Genomic DNA, 24,107 nt, shown 5'->3' with positions numbered 1-24,107 from the left:
CTTTTGCTTGTTTACTTAATCAAGGGGGAGGGAACGAAACATAGAAGGAATGTCAAACAGCTTTTCCCACTGAGTGTTCCAAAAATGTGCTCTCTACGAATTAAACCTGGCAACCCAGGTGTGGACAGCTTTGGCTCTTTTTAGATCAATTATCTTCTGATTGCAACCTCAGTAATATCTCGTGACTGGCTATGATGGCTAGGGCTGTTTGGAGGTGAAGAATATTTGGAAGGCATGGTAGCCCAGACTTTCTGGGGCAATACTTCTATGGTGCCTGCTTAAATGTGAATTTTGACCTTGGAGGAAGAGAGAATGAAATACTGTACTAAATAGCTCCAGGAAGAAAATGTGGCATCTACGGGAGGACAACCTGGCCTAAGCCTTAAGCAGACAGCATGATTTTTGTGATTCTTTTTCAAAGAAAAAGGAATCTCGCCTACAGGGCAGCTGTTTATATATTGCTCATGTTCTTTATGCGGCGAATAAATGATTTATCCCAGAGAGCACAATAAAACAGGAAAATTCCACTCACTCCATTTTTATCCCCTCTGCAATCCAGTAAGGTAACTCAAGCTGACAGGTTGTGACTTGGTCCACCTACTGAGATTCATAGTAGAGGAGATTTGAACTCGAGCCTTTCCAGTCCTAGTTTGGCACATAAATTGCTGCATCACACCGGTGGCTACACTTGGCGAGCAAAGAAATAATAAATGGAATCTTTTTGAACAGCGTTAAGGAAGAAGCTGGCAAAGCACAGCCTGGGATTGCAAAGGTTAACAAATCTCCACCGATCCTCTCTATTTCCATCAGAAATTATGGACTATGGGTACCGGAGGTCTGCAGGAATAGCAAATCACATTTTATCAAGGGAAAAGACAATAATGCTAGGAGAAGTTGAAGGCAGCAGGAAAAGAGGATGACCAAATATGAGAAAGATTGACTCAATAAATCAAGCCACAGTCTTAAATTTGCAACGCTGAGTAGGGATGCTAAAGACACAATGTTGTGGAGATCACTCCTATACAGGACTGCCATAAATCAGAAGTCAGTTGATGGTACACTATCCTAAATATTATACAGATGCAGCAAAGAATGGGGTCAGATTGTCATGAAATGTAGTCTTGCCACATTTCTGATGTAATTGTGATGCAACGGTGAGAAACGAGTCTAGGGAATCTGCCCAGTTTATGATAGGCTTATGTCAGGAAATCTGCCTTGGGGGATTCTGGGAGTTGTAGTCGAAAAAGAAAGCAGTCTTTCCCAACTTTGGGAAAGTTGCCACTCCCAGAACGCCTCGAAAAACCTCTGAGCTCCCGAAAAGGAGGGCGAGGTTACGCTCAGAAAGAACGTACACGCTGTTGCACGTCGGAATGCTAGCAGAAGACGTGTATCAAAGGAAAACCTAGCTCAGCTCGTGCTTCCACTAAGGGGGAGGGTTTAACCATCAGCTGACTTCCTGGCAGGGATCAGGTGATCCCTTTGGAGCCCTCCAGTGATTGGATAGAAAGAGAGTCAGCTGATTTGGGCTGGAGAGATTGGGGAACAGACTAGGACACCATGGTGAGTGCGACTCGCGAGGAGGGTTTTTTGGGGGTGGGGATGGGGGAGAAATCTTAAATTATGTAGCAGGATCTTCTGAGCAAGCCCATGGAGGCTGGTGGAAAACAAGTGGAAAAGAAGACTAAGAGGAAAGAGCAATTTCTAAAGACTTGAAAAGCTGTCATAAAGAGACAAGGGCAGCATCTTTTCTCCATCATCCCAGAATGCAAGGACACACAACCATGGGCTCAAGTGACAGGAAGCCAGAAGAGCAGGAAAAACCTCATAACTATTAGAGCAGCGTGACAGTGGAACCAGTTACTTGGAGAAGGTGGTGAGCACTCCAAACCTGGGGGTGTTCAAGAAAAACTTAGATCCTCCCCCGGCGGCTCTTCTTGGATTCGGATTCCTGCCTTGAGCAGGGGGGGTTGGACTGGATGGCCTCCCAGGCCCCTCCCAGCTCTGTGATTCTATGAAAAAGGCAGAAAGAGTGCCAAGCGGAATTGCATTCACAGGACTTAAGGCTGTACCCCAGGGGTACAGCTGTACTGCAAAGCATCTGAATTAAGGGCACCCCCTTTCTCTCTGGGAACGTGCAGAGTGCTAATCCAAGCAAGCAGATTAGCAAAAGATTGTATTCTGAGGTTTTTTTTTAGCAAGATCTGGATTCTACTGTGTGTGTGTTGGATTCGGCTGTGTGTTTTTATGTGAGGCATCTGATGTGTATAATTTAATGTATTCGCGAAGGCTTTCTGTATAATTTAAGTTCATTTCAAGCACTAGTGGAATAAACCAGTGGCATTTAGTCGTGGACACTAACTGGGTTTTTTCCCCTCTTCAGAGGTTCCGTTTCTGCGGTGACTTGGATTGCCCTGACTGGGTCCTGGCGGAAATCAGCACCTTGTCCAAAATAGTAAGCATTTCCAATATTAGCAGTTATTTCCCGTACTTTTATTTCTGTTATAATGCGTTGGCCATGGCCCCTTGCTAAATGATGGCAATTCGCCCTGGTTCATGTAGGGCTGGAGGAAGGTGCAGGCTTGCAAAATTTAATTTTGCCTGCGTTGTGTCATGCGTGGGGTTCCACCAGTTGGAGCCGAAGGCAAAAGATACACACGTTATGTGAAAAGGCAACTCCTCTTCAGCTCCAGAGATTTGTTCCGAGTGCTAGAACAGATCTGAGCTTGCAGCCATTCACTGTAACAAATCCGTTTGCTGTTATCTCAGGAGTTCATTTTATCTCATTGCTATGATCAATAGTCCATATATATATATACACATATGTAACCAAAGGGAGTGCAGTTTCTGATCCCTTAAAAAGAAGCGGAGTGGCATTATGTCAATAGCTTTTTGAGACACCTGCACAGAGTTTTGTAGAAGCTGGTGTTGTGGGCAAAATATCATGGGGTGTGTGTTCATGTTTCTATCATCATTCTAGTCCTCAGTGAAGCTTAAGCTGATCTGTGCCCAGGTTTTGAAGGATCTCCTTGGGGATGGAATCGATGTAAGTTAATTTTCTCTTATTTGATTCATGTTTGTATAGACCCAGTGATTTTGTTGCTCAGTTCATGGTGGTGTAAAGGATGAGGGGAATAATTTTTTTTGCCAAGAAACATATGTATATAGTTACCACTTATTTTCCATTTGGCTCTTTTATCTTAGCAGTACCTTGTGTTCAAATGGTAACCTGAATTTGAATGAGTCGGAACGATCAGAAGAGGCTGTTGTGATCAATATGTACAGTATAGGGTTATTAATATATAGTTTTCCAGATGTCAGATTACAGTTCCCATTATACCTCACAATACTGGCTAAACTGATGGGAATTGTAGTGTAACATCTGGAGAATGTTCCGTACCTCTGGTATAAGACAAGAGGACTTAAAAGGCAAATAAAAACCTCTGCTGATTAGTTGTAACCCTGTACATTTGGGTGTGTGTGTGTGCGTTATTTGAAAACCTCGGGCCATTTTTATTCCTGAGGTTTGGGCTTCTGCCCCCCCTGTATCTCCTTCGTAAAACAGCCTTGTGAAGTGAGTCGGGTTGAGTAAAGGTGATTAACTCTCAGTTTATCTGTTAGCTGTTGCAACTAAATGGGCGTTTGAACTTATGTCCCCGTGGCCTTAGTCTTGCAGCGCAACTACATCAGTACAGGTGACTGCCTTAACTCCGTTTTCATATTATTATTGTTGTTGTTGTTTCAACTTATTTACCACCCCATAATGCTAGAGCACTCTCTGGGTTTCCTAAGCTTTGGTATAAGACGAGCTGAACAGAAACGTGTGGGTGTGTTTTCTCCCCAGTATGAGAAGATCTTAAAGCTAACATCAGATGCCAAATTTGGTGAGTGTCCTTTCCTTCTGTAAATAATGGGTGGGGGAAAAGCACATGACGGCCCATGGGAGGGGAGGATTCAGAACCCTGGCGCTTGGGAACATTACAAACTACAAATCCCAGAATCCTCCAGCCCACATTAGCTGAACTAGCCTGTACGGGGTTGTTTGTTTGCATTAGCTGGATGTAGGATACCGCGGTGGGCTCCATTCGCAACGATGGTGTACGTTGTTTTTAATTTACATCCGCCCAGGTGTCCAGCCACCTTAGACCTTGCCATGCGGTTTCAGAGGCTTCTCTCCTTGGTTGTAAAGGCCTTTTCTCGTCAGCTGCTTTCCTGTCTTTCCCTGTTTTGCAGAGTCTGGAGACGTGAAGGCGACCATCGCTGTGCTCGGCTTCATCCTCTCCAGCGCCGCCAAGCACAACGTGGACTCCGAGTCCCTCTCCAGTGAATTGCAACAGCTGGGACTGCCGAAAGGTGAGCTGTGGAGGCCAGAAGGAAAAGATGGGAGGGGGGTTTGCTGATTCTTGGGGAGACTTTTCAGGTGGTCGAAGAAGCAGGCTATTGAGGTCTTACAGAAAAGAGCAATGTGTTAGAATTACATAATTATTATTATAAATATATATATAATGTTGAAGCTGTGGCTGTCCTGCTTTGGGCACATCATGAGAAGGCATGATTCTCTGGTAGATGGGGAAGGCAGCAGGAAAAGAGGAAGGCCAAATACACGATGGAATGACTCCGTAAATGAAGCCACTGGCTTGGATTTAAAAGAGCTGAGCAGGGCTGTTCAGGGCAGGACTTTTTGAAGATCACCCATTCATAGGGTTGCCATAAATTGTAGGCATGCTCTCACCTACCGAGTTGCATGGCTTAGTGGGGAACTGTTACCTGGCTCCCTTTCCCTTCACTGACCTGTCTTCTAGCTAAGAAACCATATTGACCGTCCTAACAAGGCTGTTGTCATGTTAAGTATTATGAACTTGTTATTGTGGCTGTCAGCATTATAGCTTTGCGATGGTCCCTATGGGGTATTTTCGCTTTGCGATGATCGCAGGGAAGCGATCGTCGCAAAGCCCCCATTTTCGGCCAGCTGATTGGCGGTTTCAAAATGGCCGCTGGGTAAACAAAATGGCCACTCGCTGTTTTTAGGCACGGATTCCTCGCTTAAGAGGCACCGAAAATGGCGGCGCTATGGAGGATCTTTGCTCAACTGTGAGTTTTAAGCCCATAGGAACTCATTAATCGCGTTTTAGTGCGTTCCTATGGGATTTTTTTATTTTGCTTAGCGATGTTTCCGTTTAGCAGCGATTTTTTGGAACGAATTAACATCGCTAAGCGAGGCACCACTGTATAAACTTAACATTGTATTTTCTTTAATGCTTAGATGGTTTGAAGTGTCCAAAATTAAAGACAAGCACCCTGACCTAAAATAAAGGATGGGCAACTTGTGGCCCTGTTGGACTGCATCTCTCACGATCCTTCAACCACAAAGGTTTATGGGAGTTGTAGTCTGGGAGTCTATCAAGGACCACAGATTGTCCATCCTTCATCTGAGTGATGCCAAAGGAACTAAGAACTTACAAGACAAGAATAGGGTAGAACAGGGCTGTCTCTGGCCATGGGCTAGATCGTGAAATTCTGTTGTCAATTCGGGAAAAAAAATGCCGTTAAGAGAGTGTGTTTCTCCCCCTCCTTGCTTTGGGATGACAGAACATGCCACAGGATTGTGCCGGTCCTACGAGGAGAAGCAAATTCCTCTTCAAGAGAGCCTCAGGAAGTGCAGCTTGAGGTGTAAGTCAACTCTTTATACAGAAAACGGAATCAATTTTTTTAAAAAAAATTCTTTTTATTATCATTATAATTTATAAAATCCATCCATGCTAATTTAACATCGTGCCACCTGGGTACATCTTAATTTGTTAGTACAACTACAATACACATTAAGCTCCTCATCTATATAACGTCCTTCTAACCAGTGATAGAACAAGTCCCATGTTTGATAATGTTTTGTATCTTCCTTTCTTTTGATTTTCAGTGTCAGTCTATCCATTTTGGCGCAGTCCAATATCTTTTTAATTATTTCTTTATCTGTAGGTGTGTCTTGATTTTTCCAGTACAGTACTGTGCAAATATAATCCTCACAGCTGTTAAAATATGCAGTATTAAATATACATTTTGTTTATCAACACGTTCTGGTATTATACCTAACAGAAAGAGCTCTGGCCTAAAATCTACATGCTTTTTGGTTATTTTAACAAGCCATATATGTATTTTGTTCCAAAATTTTTTAGAAAACGGAATCTAAAGATCACTCCGTGCGGTTGCATTTTGCTGGCCTCTTTCATATGGCAAGTCAGGGCTGTGAGGCCTGTACAGGCTGTCTTTAAAGCATTCTGTTTATAAGGCCAGCAAGCCTAAACAGTGTCATCATCCTTTGGATGAAGCAACATTAGAAAGATCTGAAGGAAACAAATGTTTTTCTCGGTTCCGTATTTTTTATTAAATCTTTTAGTGATACGTGTACCACTTTTATTCTTAGGCACAAATTTCATTTCTAATGCAAAATATTTCCTTTTAGTCTTGCTGGCCTGTTGCATGCTTCTTGCCACCCGTGTTTCTTCCATTGAATGTATTTGCATGTGTGATTTATTCCCTTGAAGTCATTGGCGTGTTCTGATGTGATGAGAGAGACAGAGAGAGAAGGGGGGGGGGGACAGAATTTTAAATAAAGAGTTTTTTCAAAATCCTGGTTCACCATCATTGCATTAAATTCGAATGATGCTCCATGCGTTTAAGAAAGCATATTTCTAATCTCTTGGCTTTCTCGGCCTGCCAGTAAACAGCCTGGATTCTGTGTCCTGGAGAGTGGATTATACTCTTAGCTCCAGCCAGCTCCAGCGAGTCAATGAACCTGTAGTTCACCTGAAGTTAAATGTGAAGGATGTTGACCGAGGCAACCTGGAACCAATTGCCATGACTGTGTCAGCAGAGAAGTTTCGTGTCTTGCTTGCAGGTGAGAAAATGGGAATAGCTATGCTTTTTGGTGGTGATGGAAGAGCTAGAATTATTGGGTAAACTAACAACGAACAAGATAGAAATACAGGTGTCAGAATATGAAGATCAAGAGTTCATGTGATGACTTTTTTTAAAAAAAGGATGATTAGTAAAGGGGAATCCAGAGGAATTTCATAGAAGATGTTGCACAGTTTGGAGGCAATGGTCTTACAATGATTTTTATCACTCTAGCTCCATGTGCGATCTTAGTAAAGGTAAAGGTTCCCCTTGACATTTTTAGTCCAGTTGTGTCCGACTTTAGGGGGCGGTGCTCATCCCGTTTTCAAGCCATAGAGCCAGCACCTGTCCGAAGACAATCTTCCGTGGCCAGCATGACTAGGGAACGCCGTTTTACATTCCCACTGAGGTGGTACCTATTTATCTACTCGCATTTACATGCTTTCGAACTGCTAGGTTGGCGAGGAGCTGGGACAAAGTGACGGGAGCGCACTCCGTCACGTGGATTCGATCTTATGACTGCTGGTCTTCTGACCCTGCAGCACAGAGGCTTCTACGGTTTAGCCCACAGCGCCACCACGTCCATGTGCGATCTTACAAGGGGACAGAACATAGAAAGAGCCTCCCAGCTGATCGCAGAAACTGGGCCGTCGGTTAGAAGCAAGTAATGTCCAAAGTAATCTGGACTGTGGGCCGTTTTACGTGGCTGGCGAAACTTTCCCTCTCTTTGTTTTTACGCTTTTCAGAGCTGAAGCAGGCTCACGCCATCATGAAGACTCTTGATTGAGGACCCTCCTGAGGTGGAAAGCATCGCTGCTGGACCGAGGAAATTCCCCACGAGACAAGGTGTCTCCCTTGGATGCCGTCTGTGCCCCAGAGAGTTCTTGGGCATAGCCGGTGCTTAACCTCATCCCTGCAGGACAGGAAAGCTGTGATAGAAGAGCCCAGCCCTCTTTTCCATCTTGATGTGCCCCCCAAATGAAGCGTCTTCACTGCTCTCGATTTGGTGCTCAAGATGGGTCCACTTGAGCAGCAGAAGAGGGTGAGAGAATGGACGGTACCATGTTAGAATGCAAAGAGGGGGGTCTATTTTTGTTAAACTGTCCCCATGCACTTGAAAAAACGAACACAACAGGGAATGGACTGTTGGTATAGAAAGGAGGGGTTGGCAACGGTGGCTTCCCTCCCACCCTCTGCTTGCCATCCATTCTACCACCTTGTTCTGCTGTATTTCAAGTTTTGGCAGGCCCCCCGTTTTCCTAGAAACCTGCTACAATTTTTTATTCCAGAACCCTCTTGGTCAGTGTGTCAATCTCTTTTCCCTCATTCTTAGAAGGCCGGGTTGCTTAAAGGATGAATGAATTAATGAGTCCATTCCTTTCTTCATTCTTCCTCCATTCCCTGCTTTGGTGATCATTCATGGAGTTCCAGCACCCCTCCCGTCACCAGCTGTCACACACTGCTCCGTCTCTCCTGTCTCACGACCCTCCAACCCTGGTAGGAGCACGGACTTCCTTTCTCTGCCTCCTCCAGCAGCTGGCCACTCAGATGAGGAGGCGGGGCAGAGATTCCTGCAGCGCTGCTGGAGGAGGTGGAGAAGGGGGAGGAGTCTGTGCTCCTGGCAGGACTGGAAGATTGTGCGACATGGAGGGAACGATCAACATGCTCTGGCTGGTGAGTGGGGGTGGAAAGCAAACGCACAGCACGTCTGGTGCTATGCCAACAATTTAGGGACAACTTGGCAGAAAGTGCTTCGTGCCCACCTCTAGTCAGGATCCCTTCTCTTTAGTTAGCAATGGCTCCCAGCTTGAGCACATGGCTTCTGGATCATAGAAACCCAGGAAAAAAGCCCAGTGCTTCTGTGGCACCTGCATAACATCCATCTGTACTTCGAGGCATCAAGTGGATTGCAGTTCCCCAGGTGTCATAGGGAGTCTGTGTGCATGCTCATGGTCCACCTCAAGGTTGATCCCAGAAATGACAATTATTTGTTCTGGCTTGGAATAGGTGATCTCTACATCATTCTCTCTGGGGAGTCTGTGATCCTCTGTCCCTTTCATGTTACAAACATCCCAGCCAAATCCCACTAAGTGCTTGTCTCCCCCCATTCTTGCAGGAGTGGGGAAACCTTGGCTCTCCAAAAAGCCGTTGGACTGCATTCCCCATCGTCCCTGCCCAGTGTAGCCGTTAGTGAAGAATGATGGGAATTGAAGTCCAAAAACAGTTGGAATGCCATAAGTTGATGATCCCCCGCTTCTTAGCCCTTTCCTTAAGAAAAGAAGGGTGCTTGGTCCCTTTTACAAATGAACTACTTGTTGAGTTGTGGAAGGAACAACAAAATAATTTTTCTACTTCCTTTGAGCCACATTTCTAAATATCTCAGCACCTTGGTAGCCTGGTTTTTAAAAAAACGAAGGTCGTTCTTCATATAATTTCTGTAATTTAAGGGATGCAGAGAACAAAATAAAATAAACCCAAAGGATTGTGAAGTTTGGGTGTTTTATTGTGCCATGCTACAGACCTACTAGGGAGTAAAGACACAATAATTCAGCTGTTGAAGAATGGAGCTGCATTTGAAAACGTGCACACAGATTTCTTTAGCTTGAACCAGCTTCCAACTTAAGATGGCTAGATTTTAAGAAAACTTTAAAACCCTCCTCAAATTTCCACGAAACAGCTGTTACAGAAATGCAGAATTGACTATCGACCTCGTAATCTGCAAACTTGCAATAGAGGTGCCAGGATGAAGAAGGCCATGTCTTTTTTCGATCCCACCCCAGCCACAAAGCGGCAGGGAGGGAGGGAGGCAGGAAATCATGGAGCAGATCATCTGATGGAGGGGGGAATATTTTTAAACTTAAGGACCACACCCACCTTCGGGCAAGCTTTTGGATGGCCACCGTCCCAATTTTGCAGTTAGGGACAAAAGTCGGTAGGGCACACCGGGTGGATGCACAGGGGAAAGAGAAGAGAAGAATAGAAATGGGGCAGCTATTTGAACGGCCAGAAAGAACCAAGAGGGTCCTAGATCAATCAAGCCTGAAATATCTCTGGAGGCTACTTTGGGCACATCATGAGAAGGTATGATTCTCTGGCAAAATATAATGCCAGGAAAGGTGGAGGGCAGCAGGAAAAGAGGAGATGGATATGAGATGGATCGACTGCCTAAAGGAAGCCACAAAGTTGAGCTCACAAGAGCTGAGGTTGGTAGTTCAGGACAGGGCATTTCGGAGATGGCTCGTTCGCAAGGTCACTAAGTCGGTGGCAATTTGACAGCACATAACAAATATATTAACATCCGATGAGCTGTTGGAACAGGAGAAGATATTGTAGGGAGGATTAAGGTTAGGGTTAGGGTCCTTTAATGATTAAAGCAAGGATGTGCAGGGTGTACAACCCCGCCTCCCCACAGCAGTTTTGGTGGGTCCTGAGGCCACCTCAAGCTCCCTTTTTTCTGGGAAAAATGATTTAATTTATTTATGACAACATTAGTAATCCACCCTGTATTGACAGGTTGATCTTAAAATCCTCCATGAGCTGTGATCCAGTTTTTAAATAGGGTGCAATCCTCCCCCTACCTATTTTACTGGCAAGCAAACCCTGTTGTGATGTGAAGTATTTGAGCTGTTTGGTTTTCTACAGGCATTTAAGAGCCATTGGCTGTACAAAAGACCCGCTTTTTCCTTGATTGAACCTTGGGTTCTGGACTTCCTTGGAGGGGGAGCTGGCTGATGGGCGTGTCCCGAAAAGCATCTGCACTTCCTAATGATCTGCAACTGATAGCGGTCACTGCCCTTATTGAAGGCATTCCCCCCCTCCGCTCATGTACAGTAACTAACTAACTAGCTAACTAACTAACTAATTAATTAATTAATTAATTAATTATTCCTTCAATTTATTCGGGGTCGTTTACAAGCTGCTCAAACCAGGCTCCACAAAACAATAAACACTGAGTTGCAACCAAAATAACAAAAAGCATCGATCACCAAAGACTTCAACCCTGGGAAAAGAAGAGGCGCTGCTCCTGAGAAACTACAACTCCCAAGAGGCTCTGCGGTGCCCGTCGCCCAATAGGAAGAGAGTGGATTCCCGGGACCCTGGAGGCGGGACGGAGGAGCAAGCAGGCATTTCTTGACCAAGAGGGACAGGCGGCTTTGAGTGCTTAGGAAGAGGGGGTTTTGGGGGTGCTTGTTTCTCAGTGTGCAAATGCAACACGCACACACACACGCAAAGAAGGGAAAGGAAGCAAGTTGGAGGTTTGGCCGGTGGGGTTGTTGCCGAGGTTGTGTAACTGCTGCTCCGGCGCTAGTTACAAAACAAGCCATTCCAGGATTATAAAACCAGACATTTGATCTCAGGTAGGTGAGATGAATCTCTCTCTCTCTCTCTCTCTCTCTCTCTCTCTCTCTCTCTCTCTCTCTCTCTCTCTGTATGTGTGTGTGTGTGTACACACGTACACGTGTACTTTGGTTTGGATTCAAACCTATTGTAAGACCAGCCCTCCCTACCCCAAGCCTGTTTTCCAGCCCTGAAAGAAATGTGGACAAGGGAACCTCTGAGCATATGCAGAGTGCATTCTCCTCCTCCTCTCTCTCCTTTTACCTAGAAAGCCCCTCATGTCCCTGCCCCCTTCTTCTTCCACCTGAGCCTATCAAAGAATTTATTTCATTCCTATTCATAGGATTTCTCTGCCCAACCGTTTGCTGCTTAATGGTTTGAGGGCTGTGTAGGCATCATCTCCCCTTCTATGTGTGTGTGTGTGTGTTTAATTAACTGGATTTTATTTGCTTGCTGATTTGTTTAAGGACTAAGTTTTAACTGGTGTTGGACTCCAAGTCCCATTAGCCCCAGGACTGTGGCCAGGGATGATGGAAGTTGGGAGTCCCAATATCTGACGGGTCTCAGGTTCCTCCCCTCTGTTTATGAGTTTAAACAGGCCCGTTTGTTTTCCTTTAGGAAATGACTGGAATGCTGTTTTTTTGGTTCGCCCTCACTGTTGCACTGCCTTCATCTTATTTATTTATTTATTTATTTATTTATTTATTCATTCATTCATTCATTCATTCATTCATTCATTCATTCATTTATTTATGCATTTATTTATTAAAGGATGCCAGAGGGTCCCGAGCTGTTCCTCACGAGCCAATATATCAACACAAAGTGCGGTGGGCTTGTTTTCTCCGGGAAGGTGGAGAAGTCGGAGGTGAGCAAGAATCCCGAAGTGCCCTTTGAGAGCGACGCGTACCGGATCTCGGCCGTGTCCCGGGGCAAAGAGCTGAAGCTCACCCTGGCGCCCATCAAACCCGAGAAGGCGCCTCCTTCGGAAGGGCCGGCGGGCGCCGTCCGGCGGCAGAAACTCCAACAGGAGGAGCCGATGGAGCTTGTCTTTCGTTTCGGCATGTCTGGCAGCTTCAAGGTGGTCCCGGTGGCCGAGATGCCGAAGCACGCTCACCTGCGCTTCTACACCCGCGAGCAGCCTCCCCGGGCCCTCTGCTACGTCGACTTCCGGCGCTTCGGCAGGTGGGAGGTGGACGGCACCTGGCAGACCGAACGAGGGCCCTGCGTGATGACGGAGTACGAGAAGTTCAGGTAAGGGACCCCAAGGTTTGCACATCCACAGGCTAGTTGTGTTTCTGCCCTATTTTTCCCCATGTGGCCCAGTGGGCCCCTCTCCTTCCTTCCTTCCTTCTCCTGACTCTTACTTCCTTCACTCTCTTTTCCTTCCTACCTTCCTTCCTTCCTTCTTCCGACTCTTACTTCCTCCACTCCCTTCCTTCCTTCATTTTCCTGACTCTTACTTCCTCCACTCTCTTTTCCTTCCTTCCTCCCTTCCTCCCTCCCTCTCTTTTCCTGACTCTTACTTCCTCCACTCCCTTCCTTCCTTCATTTTCCTGACTCTTACTTCCTCCACTCTCTTTTCCTTCCTTCCTCCCTTCCTCCCTCCCTCTTTTCCTGACTCTTACTTCCTCCACTCCCTTCCTTCCTTCATTTTCCTGACTCTTACTTCCTCCACTCTTTTCCTTCCTCCCTTCCTCCCTCCCTCTCTTTTCCTGACTCTTACTTCCTCCACTCCCTTCCTTCCTTCCTTCCTTCCTTCCTTCCTTCCTTCCTTCCTTCCTTCCTTCCTTCCTTCCTTCCTTCCTTCCTTCCTTCAAATATTTTTACACCACGTTTCTTCTTAAAAAGAACATAAGGCAACTGACATCATTGAAACCCAATGTTACAAGTAAAAACAGTATACAGATATTAAATAGGAACAAACAAATACTACTCTGAGAAATGGTAAACAAAAGCAACGCTAAAAATACATTCTGAGCAGTAAGGCAAAACAGTAAATTGACAACCAACAGTATGGAAATACAGATAGCAGGAAATGAAGATACATCTGCATACCCGGCCTTTCTCCTTAAAAAGGACCTAAGGCAGCTTAGATGATTAAAGGAAAATATTTAAATGTGATAACTACGAGTATAGAAAGGTGGCTTTACATCATTAGAAGACAGCATTTCAAGCTAAAAACAGTAAGTATACAAACATACACACACACACACACACACACACACACAAATGAACCCCATGCTAAAAATGGTAAGCAAAATCAATATTAAAAATGCGTTCAAAGCAATAAGGCACAAGAACCCATTTTAAAAAAACCCCACTCAAGCAGCCATTCACTCAAGGAAAGCTTGCATGCAGGGAATGGTCTTTGCCTGCTTACAGAAGGACAGCAAAGATGGGGCCAGGTTGGCCTCCAGTGGGAGGGAGTTCCAGAATCTGAGAGCAGCCACAGAGGAGGCCCTCACTCACGAGTACATTTGAAGTTGTCGTCTGAAGGTACTTGGCTTAAAAATGCTGCGTTGTAGACTTATTTTAGGTGTTTATTTTATGATGGAATGTTAAACCAGAGAGTTAGTCAGTTGGAATAAAAAACAATAGGAAAGCAGAATATATGCAGATAGAGCTTAGAAAATGTTACATTTGGGAGTATAGGTCCCAGGATTCTGTAAATCGTACTCTGAAAAGTTTTAATGCTTTGGATAGATTCTGGGATGAAGAATTCTGTGGGAGCTATTAATAGGTTATCTGGATTTGAACCCAGATATTGCTAGTCTTAATCAGATATCCCAAAACACCGTCAAGTTGGATCGCAAGCGTTTTGGTAGAATTTGCCTCCTCCTTTCTGATTCCGATTCATGGGAGCTCTGACTTCTTCTGTATTTGATTTTCCCCTCTTCTAAAAATGCCTGATGTACTTACTCCAGGGAGAACGTGCTCGTGAATCTCCCCAATAAAGCTTTTGACAAACCGATCTGCGAAGCTCTGCTGAATCAGAAGTTTTTCAACGGTATCGGAAACTACCTCCGAGCGGAAATCTTATACCGGTGAGTGAGCTTTCGAGATCAACTCAAAAAGACTTGATCGCAGAGGTATTCGTAGAAAGGATGCTTAGAAGCTACTGTCGGCACAGCCCGGAGCTTAGCATGCCCTTTGGGGTGAGGGATGAGAAAATCAAGGGGGCTGTGTTAGCTTTAATTTTTTTAAAACTGGATCAAGTGTTTTGGAGGTTCTGCATTCACATGTTCAGAGAGGCATAGGGGTGGAGATGAAATGCACATGGAAATGAATCTCAGATCTTCTAGATATTCCTCTGTTTCCATGATACAGTGGTGCCTCGCTTAGCGAGCGCTCCGTTTAGCGATGAAATCACTTTGCGACGAACTTTTTGCGATCGCTTTTGCAAGCGCGTTACGATGTTCCCTATGGGGTATTTTTGCTTTGCAATGACTGATCATCGCAAAGCAACCATTTTCGCACAGCTGATCAGCAGTTTCAAAATGGCCTCCGGGAAAAAACATGGCCGCCCACTGTTTTCTGGGACAGATTCCTCGCTTAACAGGCAGCGAAAATGGCTGAGCTATGGAGGATCTTCGCTGAACGGTGAGTTTGAATCCCCTAGGAATGCATTAATCGCGTTTTAATGCGTTTCTATGGGCTTTTTTATTTCGCATTGCAACATTTTCATTCAACAGCGATTTCACTGGAACGAATTAACGTCGCAATGCGAGGCACCACTGTACTTGTAAAATTGGACTTGAATACATTTGCAAATAAAATGAAAACGCTCTGCACTATCAAAATTATTTTTGACTTGCGGTGATCTTAAGAATGAGTGAGTTCCAGAATGTCCTGTCATTCACAGCCCTGCTCAACCCCTGTAAATTCAAGCCTACGGCTTCCTTTATCAAGCCGTTCCATCTCATATTTAAGCCTTCCTCTTTTCCTGCTGCCTTCAGTTTTTCTGAGCATTAATTGTCTTTTCCAGCAAGTCTTGTCATCTTATGAATGGCCTGAAGAATGTTAGCTTCATTTCTATCCTTTTGTAAATGGCTAATAGATGCATAGTTAATTCATGATTGATTGCAATTAAAAGCAGGGTGAATTGGATTTAAAACCCAGTTGATTTACATTGTGATTTAAATCACGATTTTAAAAGATCAGACTTTTTTACCATTTAAATTTTTAAAAATCAATATTTTTTTTGGATTTTAATTGCAATTTAAATCAGTCCTAGATGGAGCGTTTTGGTTTTCGAAATGCACAACCTTGCAAGATGATGAAATGCCATACACTGTTGGGGCAGTCTGTAAACGAAACCAGACATCCAGCAAGCTTGCAGATACAACCTTTCTAAAGATTTGGCCGTTCTTCCTTCTCTGGCCCATTTTGGATCTCTTCTAGGTTAAAAATCCCCCCCTTTGAAAAGGCACGGACGGTTCTGGAGCAGCTGCAGAGTCGAGAACAGGTGAGGGGAGAGGCCAGGAGAGGGCTTTGCGATCCTACTCAAGGTTCTCTCTGCCTTCTTCAAGATCTGTGCAACCCAGAAACCTTACAGGCAGGGATGGCAAATTCTTGGGATTTGTTGTTCACTCGTCACTCGGAATTGGTGATGCAAAGGTGACCCTCCTTTCAGTAGGAACCCCCCCCCCCCCAATTAACTGCTTGGAATTAATTCCAAGACCTCTCTTGCTGATGCCGAAAAAACACAGATGAGAGCAAATGCTATACATAGCATGGTCTCTGGCTCCTTCTAGTGGCCAGTTCTGGTAACTTCATCTTTAGAAATATATATTTCTAGGATTTTTTTCTTTTAATATTTTACATTGTGGATAAGTGAATCAGTGGATACTGATCCCATGCTTAAGAGCGTCCTACTGTAATATTTTTTCCCAATTTTCAGGTGGAAAATCAGCTTGGATTTTAAGAGTAGAAAAAAGATAAGAGAGAGGAAATGTGGCCATCTTTATCCACTAGCCATAGTAACACAGAACAGTACCTTATATTGACTCAAACCCTTGACCTGTGCAGCTCAATATTGTCAGCTCTGACTGGCAGCTGCCATCCTCCAGAGCTCTGGAGAGCCTTGATACCTCCTGATAAGTCTTCCATCCTAACCCATCAGAACCCTGCTTTTCTTCAGAAATAAGTGGTTCCATCCTTTCTCTGATCTCCATGCCGATGATGGAGGCTGTGTCTTTCCTTCCCGGTCCATTGCCAAAGACAGGGAACACGTCATGAGGAATGAGAGAGGTGTCTTCAAGAGGGCACGGTCTCGCCCGGGGTGGAATTTTTGCTCCCCTCTGGCTCCTGTACGAGTTCTCAACTCCCAAGGTCGAGGTGAAGGCCCTCGTCTTCCATGTCTTCCATCCCAAATTCAGGCCCTAAAAGTGCCATTTTTTCATGAACAACTCAATAAAGCAAACCAGGTCCAAGAAAGGCGTATCACTGGGCAGTAAAGCGGGTAGCCGGGAAGACGCTGGAGTGAAAACATGACGATCAAAGATGGCTCGTTGAGCTAGAGTCGCCCGGAGGTCAGACTTTGATCCGTGGGTCAAAAGGGGATGCTCTTCCGCATCCATTGTTGTTCTCAGCCATTGAGTTACTTCCAACCTGTGGGAACCCTAAGAGGGTTTTCAAGATACGTGAGAGGTTCAGGGAGTGATTTACCGTTGCCATCTCCTGGTGAGTTTGCACGGCCAACCAAGAATTTGAACCCAGGCCTCCTGGGTCCCCCTAGTTCAACCTTTCCCACCCACTATCCCATACTGGCCAGTCAGCACACACCAATGATCCATGGATAGATGGGTTGGTTTCATGGGAAGAGTCTGGTTTGGGAAAATTGGGGTGCACTTGACACCCCCTTGGCCCCCACCCTCGGTCTCCACCTTGCAGACCTCCGGCCTGACGCTGAGCAAGAAGGTGAAACTGAAGCGGGAGACCCCGGACCTGCTGGAACTTTGTCACTTGGTGCCCATGGAGGTCATCAAACTGGGTAAGGACCGAATCTGTCGCCAAGACGGTCTCACAACAGTGGCTGCACAAGTGTGTGTGTGAATTCCCAGGGAATTACTGGGAGCCACAAGATAGGGGAGAAGGCAGAAGTCCTCTCATTCTCTGGTACAGTGTTCGTCAGAAGCGCTCCCAAAAAAACCACCCCTTATGAGCCTGCCTGGGTGCTAAGATCATCAGGAGAGGCTTTTCTCTTGGTCCTGCCACCCTTAACAAGTGCATTGGGTAAGGACATGGGAGAGGGCCTTCTCTGTGGCTGCTCCCAGACGGTGGAACTCCCTCCCACTGGAGACCAGTTCTGTCTTTCTGCAAGCAGGTGAAGACTTTTCTCTTCAGACAAGCTTTCCCTTTCTGTTTATTGTTTAGAAGCCAATAAATGAGATGGTTGATACTTTGTTGCTTCTAAATCTTTTTTTGTAATGCGTTTACCTAATATTTGTAATATGTTATTAATTTTTCTTTAATATTTGAATAATTTACTGTTGTTAGCTTTTAATATTGTGTTCTGAATGGTGTAAGTTGCCTTGGGTCAGTTTTTTTTGGAGAAAGGTGGGGTAAAAATATTTTAATTGAATAAATAAAGGAAAATCCAACATGTTAAAGTATCGCACAGTGAACGAATTCTCAGTAATTAAAACTAGCACTGCCTTGCCTTTTTATTTCAAAAAGAGCAGATGGCATTTCAAAACTTTGTTATGGGCTTGCCAGAGACATCTTTCCCTTGGAAATGGAAGATTCTCGCATTTTAAGTTCCTAGTCCTGATGGTTATGGAGATAACCGTGAAATAATGTGGTGAATGGCTTAAAAGGTTTAAGAATCACAGACTTTAAATCTGAACTGTTCTAACCGGCAATTAAATTCCCCTGAATTTGGGACTGTTTTTTTTGTAAATACATATAGGATCGCAGGTCTTTCGTATCTGCCGTTGTCTTCATCTTATTTCCTCTCTGTCAGGTGGCAAAGGTTATGACCCAGACAGCTCAGAGGATTCCACCGCCTTCGAAAAGTGGCTTCAGTGCTATTATGTTGAAGGGATGAAGTCTCTCCGTGACGCGAACGGCAGGACCATCTGGTTCCAGGTAGGACATGAGATGGAAAACAATACCATCGGTTCCTTAGCCACATGGGCACCATGATGGGCCATCATCTCTTCTACGGCTGTAGAACAAGAGTGGGTGAATGGATTTTCACCCGAGATCCAGAGATCTTGGCATATCCCTGGGTCCAAGTCCAAGTCCCTATTAAACACAAGCGTTTTCCCCCCAGAAAAAAAAAATAGAAGGGGTGGGTGATTTCTGAGTCATTGAAAAAAATAAATAACCCAAGTCGAGTTATTGGTGCGACTTAAGTCTGACTTGACGGTGAGTGCCGTGCCTCGTGTCTCCATCCTAAGCAAGATCTGTGTTTTCAGGCTAGAAAGCTAGGTTCCAACCATGGGTGGGGCTAAGGGGACAGGGCGGAGCCAAAGCAAAGTGGGCGGAGCACAACTCCTTTCTTACCAGTTTGGAGAGTTTCCCATCATCAAAGCATTACTGTTCAAGTCTGAGCAGCCGATTCCTGGGCTACAGAAAAATGACAGCCTCTTGCATGGCTTAAGTTCAAGGTGGGTCTCTTTTTCTCATTTGGGGCCTGATTACCGTCTCGCTTATTTCCTTTCCGCGCAGGGAGATCCTGGTCCGATGGCCCCAAAAGGTGAGCATCTTCTTTTACATCCTTCTTTCTCAGCTCCTGGCTGGGCCAAGAAGGAGCCTCGAGAGAGAGCATTCTGTTTAAATGTTTAGCGCACCCGAACAGGCAGGGTGCATTCGAAGGGAGCAGAGTAATTTAGATCCTTCCTCCTGGTAAAGATCTTCAGCTAACGTTTCCCACTTCTTCGACTGGGAGACTCGTTGCTGCTCCTTAAAGCTCGTTGGCTGCCGCAGGGAAGTCCATTGGCCTTCATAGGTCACCCTAGTTTGGCAAAGAGAGGTTCAGATTTCCAAAGCAGCTGGCGGGTATTGGGGGTGTAGGTGGGTTGCTCCATAACTGCACTGAGGATTGTAGGAAAAACATTTCCTTTGAATGGGGAAGGGCATGGGTTCAACCCTCTGGATCTCCAGGTGAATGGAGCAAGGAGGATCTGATGTGGAAGATCTCTGCCTTGATATAAGAGAGTGAAAGACAACCGCAGTAGCAACTACAGGCCTATATGGACAAAATGGTGTAAGGCAGAGCCTTAGCTTTTCCTGGCATCGATCTGCTTACCGAGTAGGAAATAGGGGAGGGTGACCTTAACATGTTATGGAACTCCTAGCTCCCATCAGTTTTAGGCCATGGTCGGGGATCATGGGATTTGCAATCCAACATTTTTAGGGCCACTACTTGCCTACCTGTGTCTTCCATTTGAGAAACGGGGAGCACATTTACATCTACTGTTAGATCTCTGCCATAGATTGGCAAACTTGCCATTTGTTTTATAACAGGTGCAATAAAACCATCTTTTCCTTACCCCTGCTGTAAAAATTATATTGCTGAAATGAAAAAAAGCTCGAGGCTACTAGTATTCACTTCTTAATTCAATTTCATTTTATTTCTATGTAACCCCATTAGTGTAATGCATTATTCTGCATAGTGAATAATCTAAAAGCCAGAAAAAGGCAGACAATAAATCTAACAGTGGAGGTAAATAAAGGTAAGATAAACATGTCAAGTTAGAAAGTAAGGTGACATATCACTTCATAAAAGAACCGCAGGGGAGTGGGAAAGGATCATCATATGAGTTTGCTGTCAAACAGATCTCTAAAGAGCCCCATTTTCAGCAGCCTCTTAAGGGGAGGGGCAAACGCAGCTCAACCAGGAGTTGATGCCAGAGGACAGGGGCCATCACCCCAAAAGGCCTTGTTTCTGGTTGATGTTTTCTTGGTCTCCTTTGGTGTGACCACCCGGAGGAGCATTGCCTGAGCGGATCTGGTCGTGCATGTGGATTATTTCAGGGAAAGGCACTCCGCCAAGTAACGGGGTCCCAAACCAGGGAGGGCTTTATATGTGAGCACCAAGATTGTGGTGCTCACATATAAAGGATTGTGATCCCCATTCATTTTCTGTAGCTCCGAACAGGTTTGTGGACTCAAAATGGTTTAATTCTAACTAATTTTGTACAAGGTTTTCATGGGTGCGTCCTGGAATTTTAGTTAAAAAACAAAACAAAAACTAAAGTCTGCCCACTCCTGATTTGAAATATACTGGCAATATTTGAAAGTCAATTGGAACTGAATTCTTTTTCCTCGACAGGGGAGAAATCACGCAAGAAGCGGGTACAGGTGAAATCTGAACCAGACATGCTGAGTCCAAAGGTAAGGGAACATCTGGTAAAATGCACGATGTCTAACTTATTGGGAATCGTTTCCAGATGTCACAGAGGATCAAAAATGCTGAGCCTGCAAGTTAAGGTTTGGTGACAGTCCTTGTTGTCGTTTCAGTTATATATTTATATCCAGATTTTTAAAAAATCCAAAATGAAAAGCAAATATGTTTTGACATCTTAAAAACTAGTTTAGCAACCATTTGGAGGACTACTAAAACAATGTTTGCTCTAATCCACATTTTTCAGTATCCGCGGCGTACTTGAAACTGATCCACTTGTGGATATGGGCATCCTACTGTATTTTAAAAACTTGGGAAGGCACCAGATTTGAGAAGGCTACTCTACGTAGAGAGGCAGTGTGGAATTTTATTTTTGAAGTACACGCAAGTGGACAACTTGCAGCCCGCTTTTTTGCAGGATGTAGGCTCTGAGTTATGGGCAAGCATGCTAAAGGACAAGAAGTTGGAAATAAAAGTAGAGTGGATGAATATTTGATGGGGTCTTCTTTCCTGATCTTTGCGTTCTGAAGCTCTAGGGATAAAATGGGGCTTGTCTTTGATCCCGTGTTCCTGCCCCATCTCTCTAGGTCAAAAGGCTGGTGGCCAGAAGAAATTCCAGGGCTAACGTTCCTCCGAAAGGCGTGGGAGAAACAAAGAAGCCTAGAAGGCGTCGGGGCAGCAACACAATAAAAGAAACAGAGGGTGGCACTCCAGTAAATGGTGTCAAGACCCCAAAGAGCAGGGCTAAGAGAAAGATCTCTCCTCCCCAGGAACCTGCAGTGAAATCAGGTTCTCCTGCTGAAACCCAGAAAAGGCCAACGTCTGCCAGGAAAAAAGGGGGTAAGGGAGAAAAGACTTGGATTCAGTGTTGCTGAGATTGCAGACTCTGTTCAAGTACTTTGAAAACAGCTCACTGTTATTTCTCTTCCATTTTAGTTAAAGCTGCTGCAGCTGCACGATCCAGGCGGGTGAAGCCTCAGTAACCAGGCTGCTGCGGAACGGCCCGCATGTTGTGCCGTATCTTGGCCTGGTCTTCGCCGAGACAGACCGATCCTCCCAATGTTGCTAACACAACTTTTATAGCCAGCTTCTGTCTCCCGGCACCCTGCAAAAACTAAGCTGTAAGACTGATTCTGGCTTGGCCTGGCCTTTTTCAGCTTCGGAAATCCTGGACACCAGCACAGAACGGAGGAGTGGCCGTCGGTGCCTTGAACGTGAATTATTTTGCTGAAATTCTGCTGGGGGTCAGGCTGTGCTCTCCGTGGTGGTGGTGGTGTGCTTTGCACATGAAAGAGAATAACTTTTTGCCAGTTACCTTGGTGGTTATGTTAAGAGACGACACCCCTGATCTCCAAAATGCAGGCAGAGCATTGTCCATGCAACCTCAGCTGGCTTGGTGGAATTGGACTCATTGGTCATAGACCCAGCGCTTGGGAAAACTGGACTAGAATGCTCACAATTAGAGATTGTCATAAGCTGTCTGCATGGCCACATTCCTTTCCCCCACCCCCACCTCTCCCTGGCACCTCCACTCCCTAGCCAGCACACTGTGTTCCATCCATGCCCATTGCACAATCTTCCAGTCTGGACAGGAGCCCAGACTTCCCTTCTCTGCCTCCTCCAGCAGCCGGCCACTCTAATGAGGAGGCAGGGCAGGGATTCCTGCAGTGCTGCTTTTGAGTGGTCAGCTGCTTGAGGAGGTGGAGTAGAGAAGACTGGGCTCCAGCCTGGACTAGAAGATTGCATGACGGACGGGGAAGGATGGAGCAAGGCACACGGGCTAGTGAGTGGAGGTGCTGGCAAGGGGTGGGGGAGGAATGCATGGCAGCTGTGCTGCTGCACACATGACTTATGACTTAGCTACTCAGAATTCCCTAGCTGGCCAGGCCTGTGGCTTAAGAATTCTGGAAATTGTGCCCAAAGCACTATGTCCAAAGCATGAATATTTTCAGGTTCTGCAGATGCAAAGAATAGCACAAGTTGGTGGCATGACATCCAACCTGTCTATTTTTCAAAGAAAGGCTTGGACTTTATTCACTGCGTTCTTTACATGAACTCAAGCATAGCCCTCTTTATTTTAAAACTGCAGCTGTGCTACTGCCTTTGGAAGAAAAGGAGCATCAGACCAGAGGAGGTATCATGCATGTATTTGTATTTAAAGTACAGAGGGGCTTTTTTAGAAATGCAAATAGCATCTCCGAGACTGTTACAAGTAAAATTGGAACAGGCAGGGAGAACCAGACAGACCACTGAAGTTGAAACTTTGCCAAAGACGATTTCCCGGTTGATTATGAGGGCTATACCTCTGCTCAGAAATGAGTGGGATTTGATCCATCGCTTAATCACCCAGACTTGGAAACGAGGGCATGCTTTACACTTTTATTCAATCAAATGTTTCGTACCTGTAGTGATAGCGCTTTCTCTCCAGTATATCTTTGATAACTGCTTTTTTTATTCTAATAAAAATCTATTTTTAATCAAGTGATCCTGCTCCAAGATGTCCTCCTATCGGTTTAAAATAGGCAGAGGCCTGAAGGTAGCACGGCATCTAAACTGCATGTATGATGGCCAGCTTCTGAATCTTCTCAAAGCCCAGCTGTTTCTCGCACCCAGTGCTCCTGGAACTCCAATCAGCCCCCCTGGATTTCCCCACACATAGCCATGCCACCTTCCCCATGCCACCATTGTTTGTACAGCTTCCCCGCCCCCAAATTTTGAAAATTTTAAATTACTCTTCTGCTAAGTCCTGATTTCTGGCAGTAAGAACTTGGGATAGTTGTCTTAGTGGTCTGATCTTCTCCCTTTTGGGGCTCCTACCCTCTATGAAATTGGATTCATCCAACCTGCTAAAGTAGGTTCCCCTCCAATGATCTCTTAGATCCTGAGCCCCTTTTAAAGAGAGTGAGCACAAGATAAACCAGAGTAAACCAATATAGATCGCTGGATGGTGAGCAGAGGTTGGCAAGGGTGTCTGACTTCACACTATTTACTCAAATAGGTAAGTCATCCCCATCTAGCGATCAGAGGAATGCAGCAGGGGATCAGCTCAGCTTCACTTGATGCCATCCTCTTTCACATGCATATGGTGGATGGGCTTCTATCTTTTAATTCAGTGGATATCCTAATTTATTCGCAAAGGCTTTCACGGCCGGGATCTAATGGTTGTTGTGGGTTTTTCGGGCTCTTTGGCCGTGTTCTGAAGATTGTTCTTCCTAACGTTTCACCAGTCTCTGTGGCTGGCATCTTCAGAAGACAGCAACCTGTGCTCTGGTGTACAGCAGTGTGGGGAAATATCCCCACACAGTAGTTGGCTGAGAGTGGAATATTTATGGCTGTGAGATAGGCTTTTGTCTTTTTCTGGAGATGGGTGATCAGTATGTCGTCTTGTGGGTGTATTGTTGTGCTAAGGAGAAGAGATTATCTGTCACTGTGGTTAATGGGTGTCGTTAGCTGATCTTTTGTGTGTAGTGATCCCCTGTCCTTGTGGGTGGGTAGAGTTCTTTGACCTTTTGCACACTGTATTTTTGAG

At 45.2% G+C, this 24,107-nt stretch overlaps 2 protein-coding genes across 2 annotated transcripts; both read left to right on the top strand.

Annotated features, from left to right (window-relative positions):
- Positions 1-1,460: 1,460 nt before the first annotated feature.
- On the top strand, positions 1,461-9,377 carry COMMD4 (COMM domain containing 4). Its single transcript, XM_072981884.2, has 8 exons — positions 1,461-1,560; positions 2,381-2,452; positions 2,978-3,043; positions 3,842-3,881; positions 4,231-4,350; positions 5,587-5,667; positions 6,713-6,889; positions 7,635-9,377. Exons 1-8 carry the CDS (start codon positions 1,558-1,560, stop codon positions 7,673-7,675), a joined length of 600 nt encoding a protein of 199 aa, XP_072837985.1. The 5' UTR covers positions 1,461-1,557; the 3' UTR covers positions 7,676-9,377.
- Positions 9,378-10,980: 1,603 nt separating this feature from the next.
- Positions 10,981-21,923, top strand: NEIL1 (nei like DNA glycosylase 1). The gene is made up of 10 exons (XM_020808089.3): positions 10,981-11,246; positions 11,998-12,477; positions 14,151-14,270; positions 15,628-15,691; positions 17,119-17,218; positions 18,191-18,315; positions 18,901-18,928; positions 20,507-20,568; positions 21,166-21,418; positions 21,515-21,923. Exons 2-10 carry the CDS (start codon positions 11,999-12,001, stop codon positions 21,559-21,561), a joined length of 1,278 nt encoding a protein of 425 aa, XP_020663748.3. The 5' UTR covers positions 10,981-11,246; position 11,998; the 3' UTR covers positions 21,562-21,923.
- Positions 21,924-24,107: the final 2,184 nt, after the last annotated feature.

This window comes from Pogona vitticeps, chromosome 12 (assembly GCF_051106095.1).
Source record: "Pogona vitticeps strain Pit_001003342236 chromosome 12, PviZW2.1, whole genome shotgun sequence".
Classification (NCBI taxonomy): Eukaryota; Metazoa; Chordata; class Lepidosauria; order Squamata; family Agamidae; genus Pogona; species Pogona vitticeps.
This window is presented reverse-complemented; position numbering and strand designations above follow the sequence as displayed.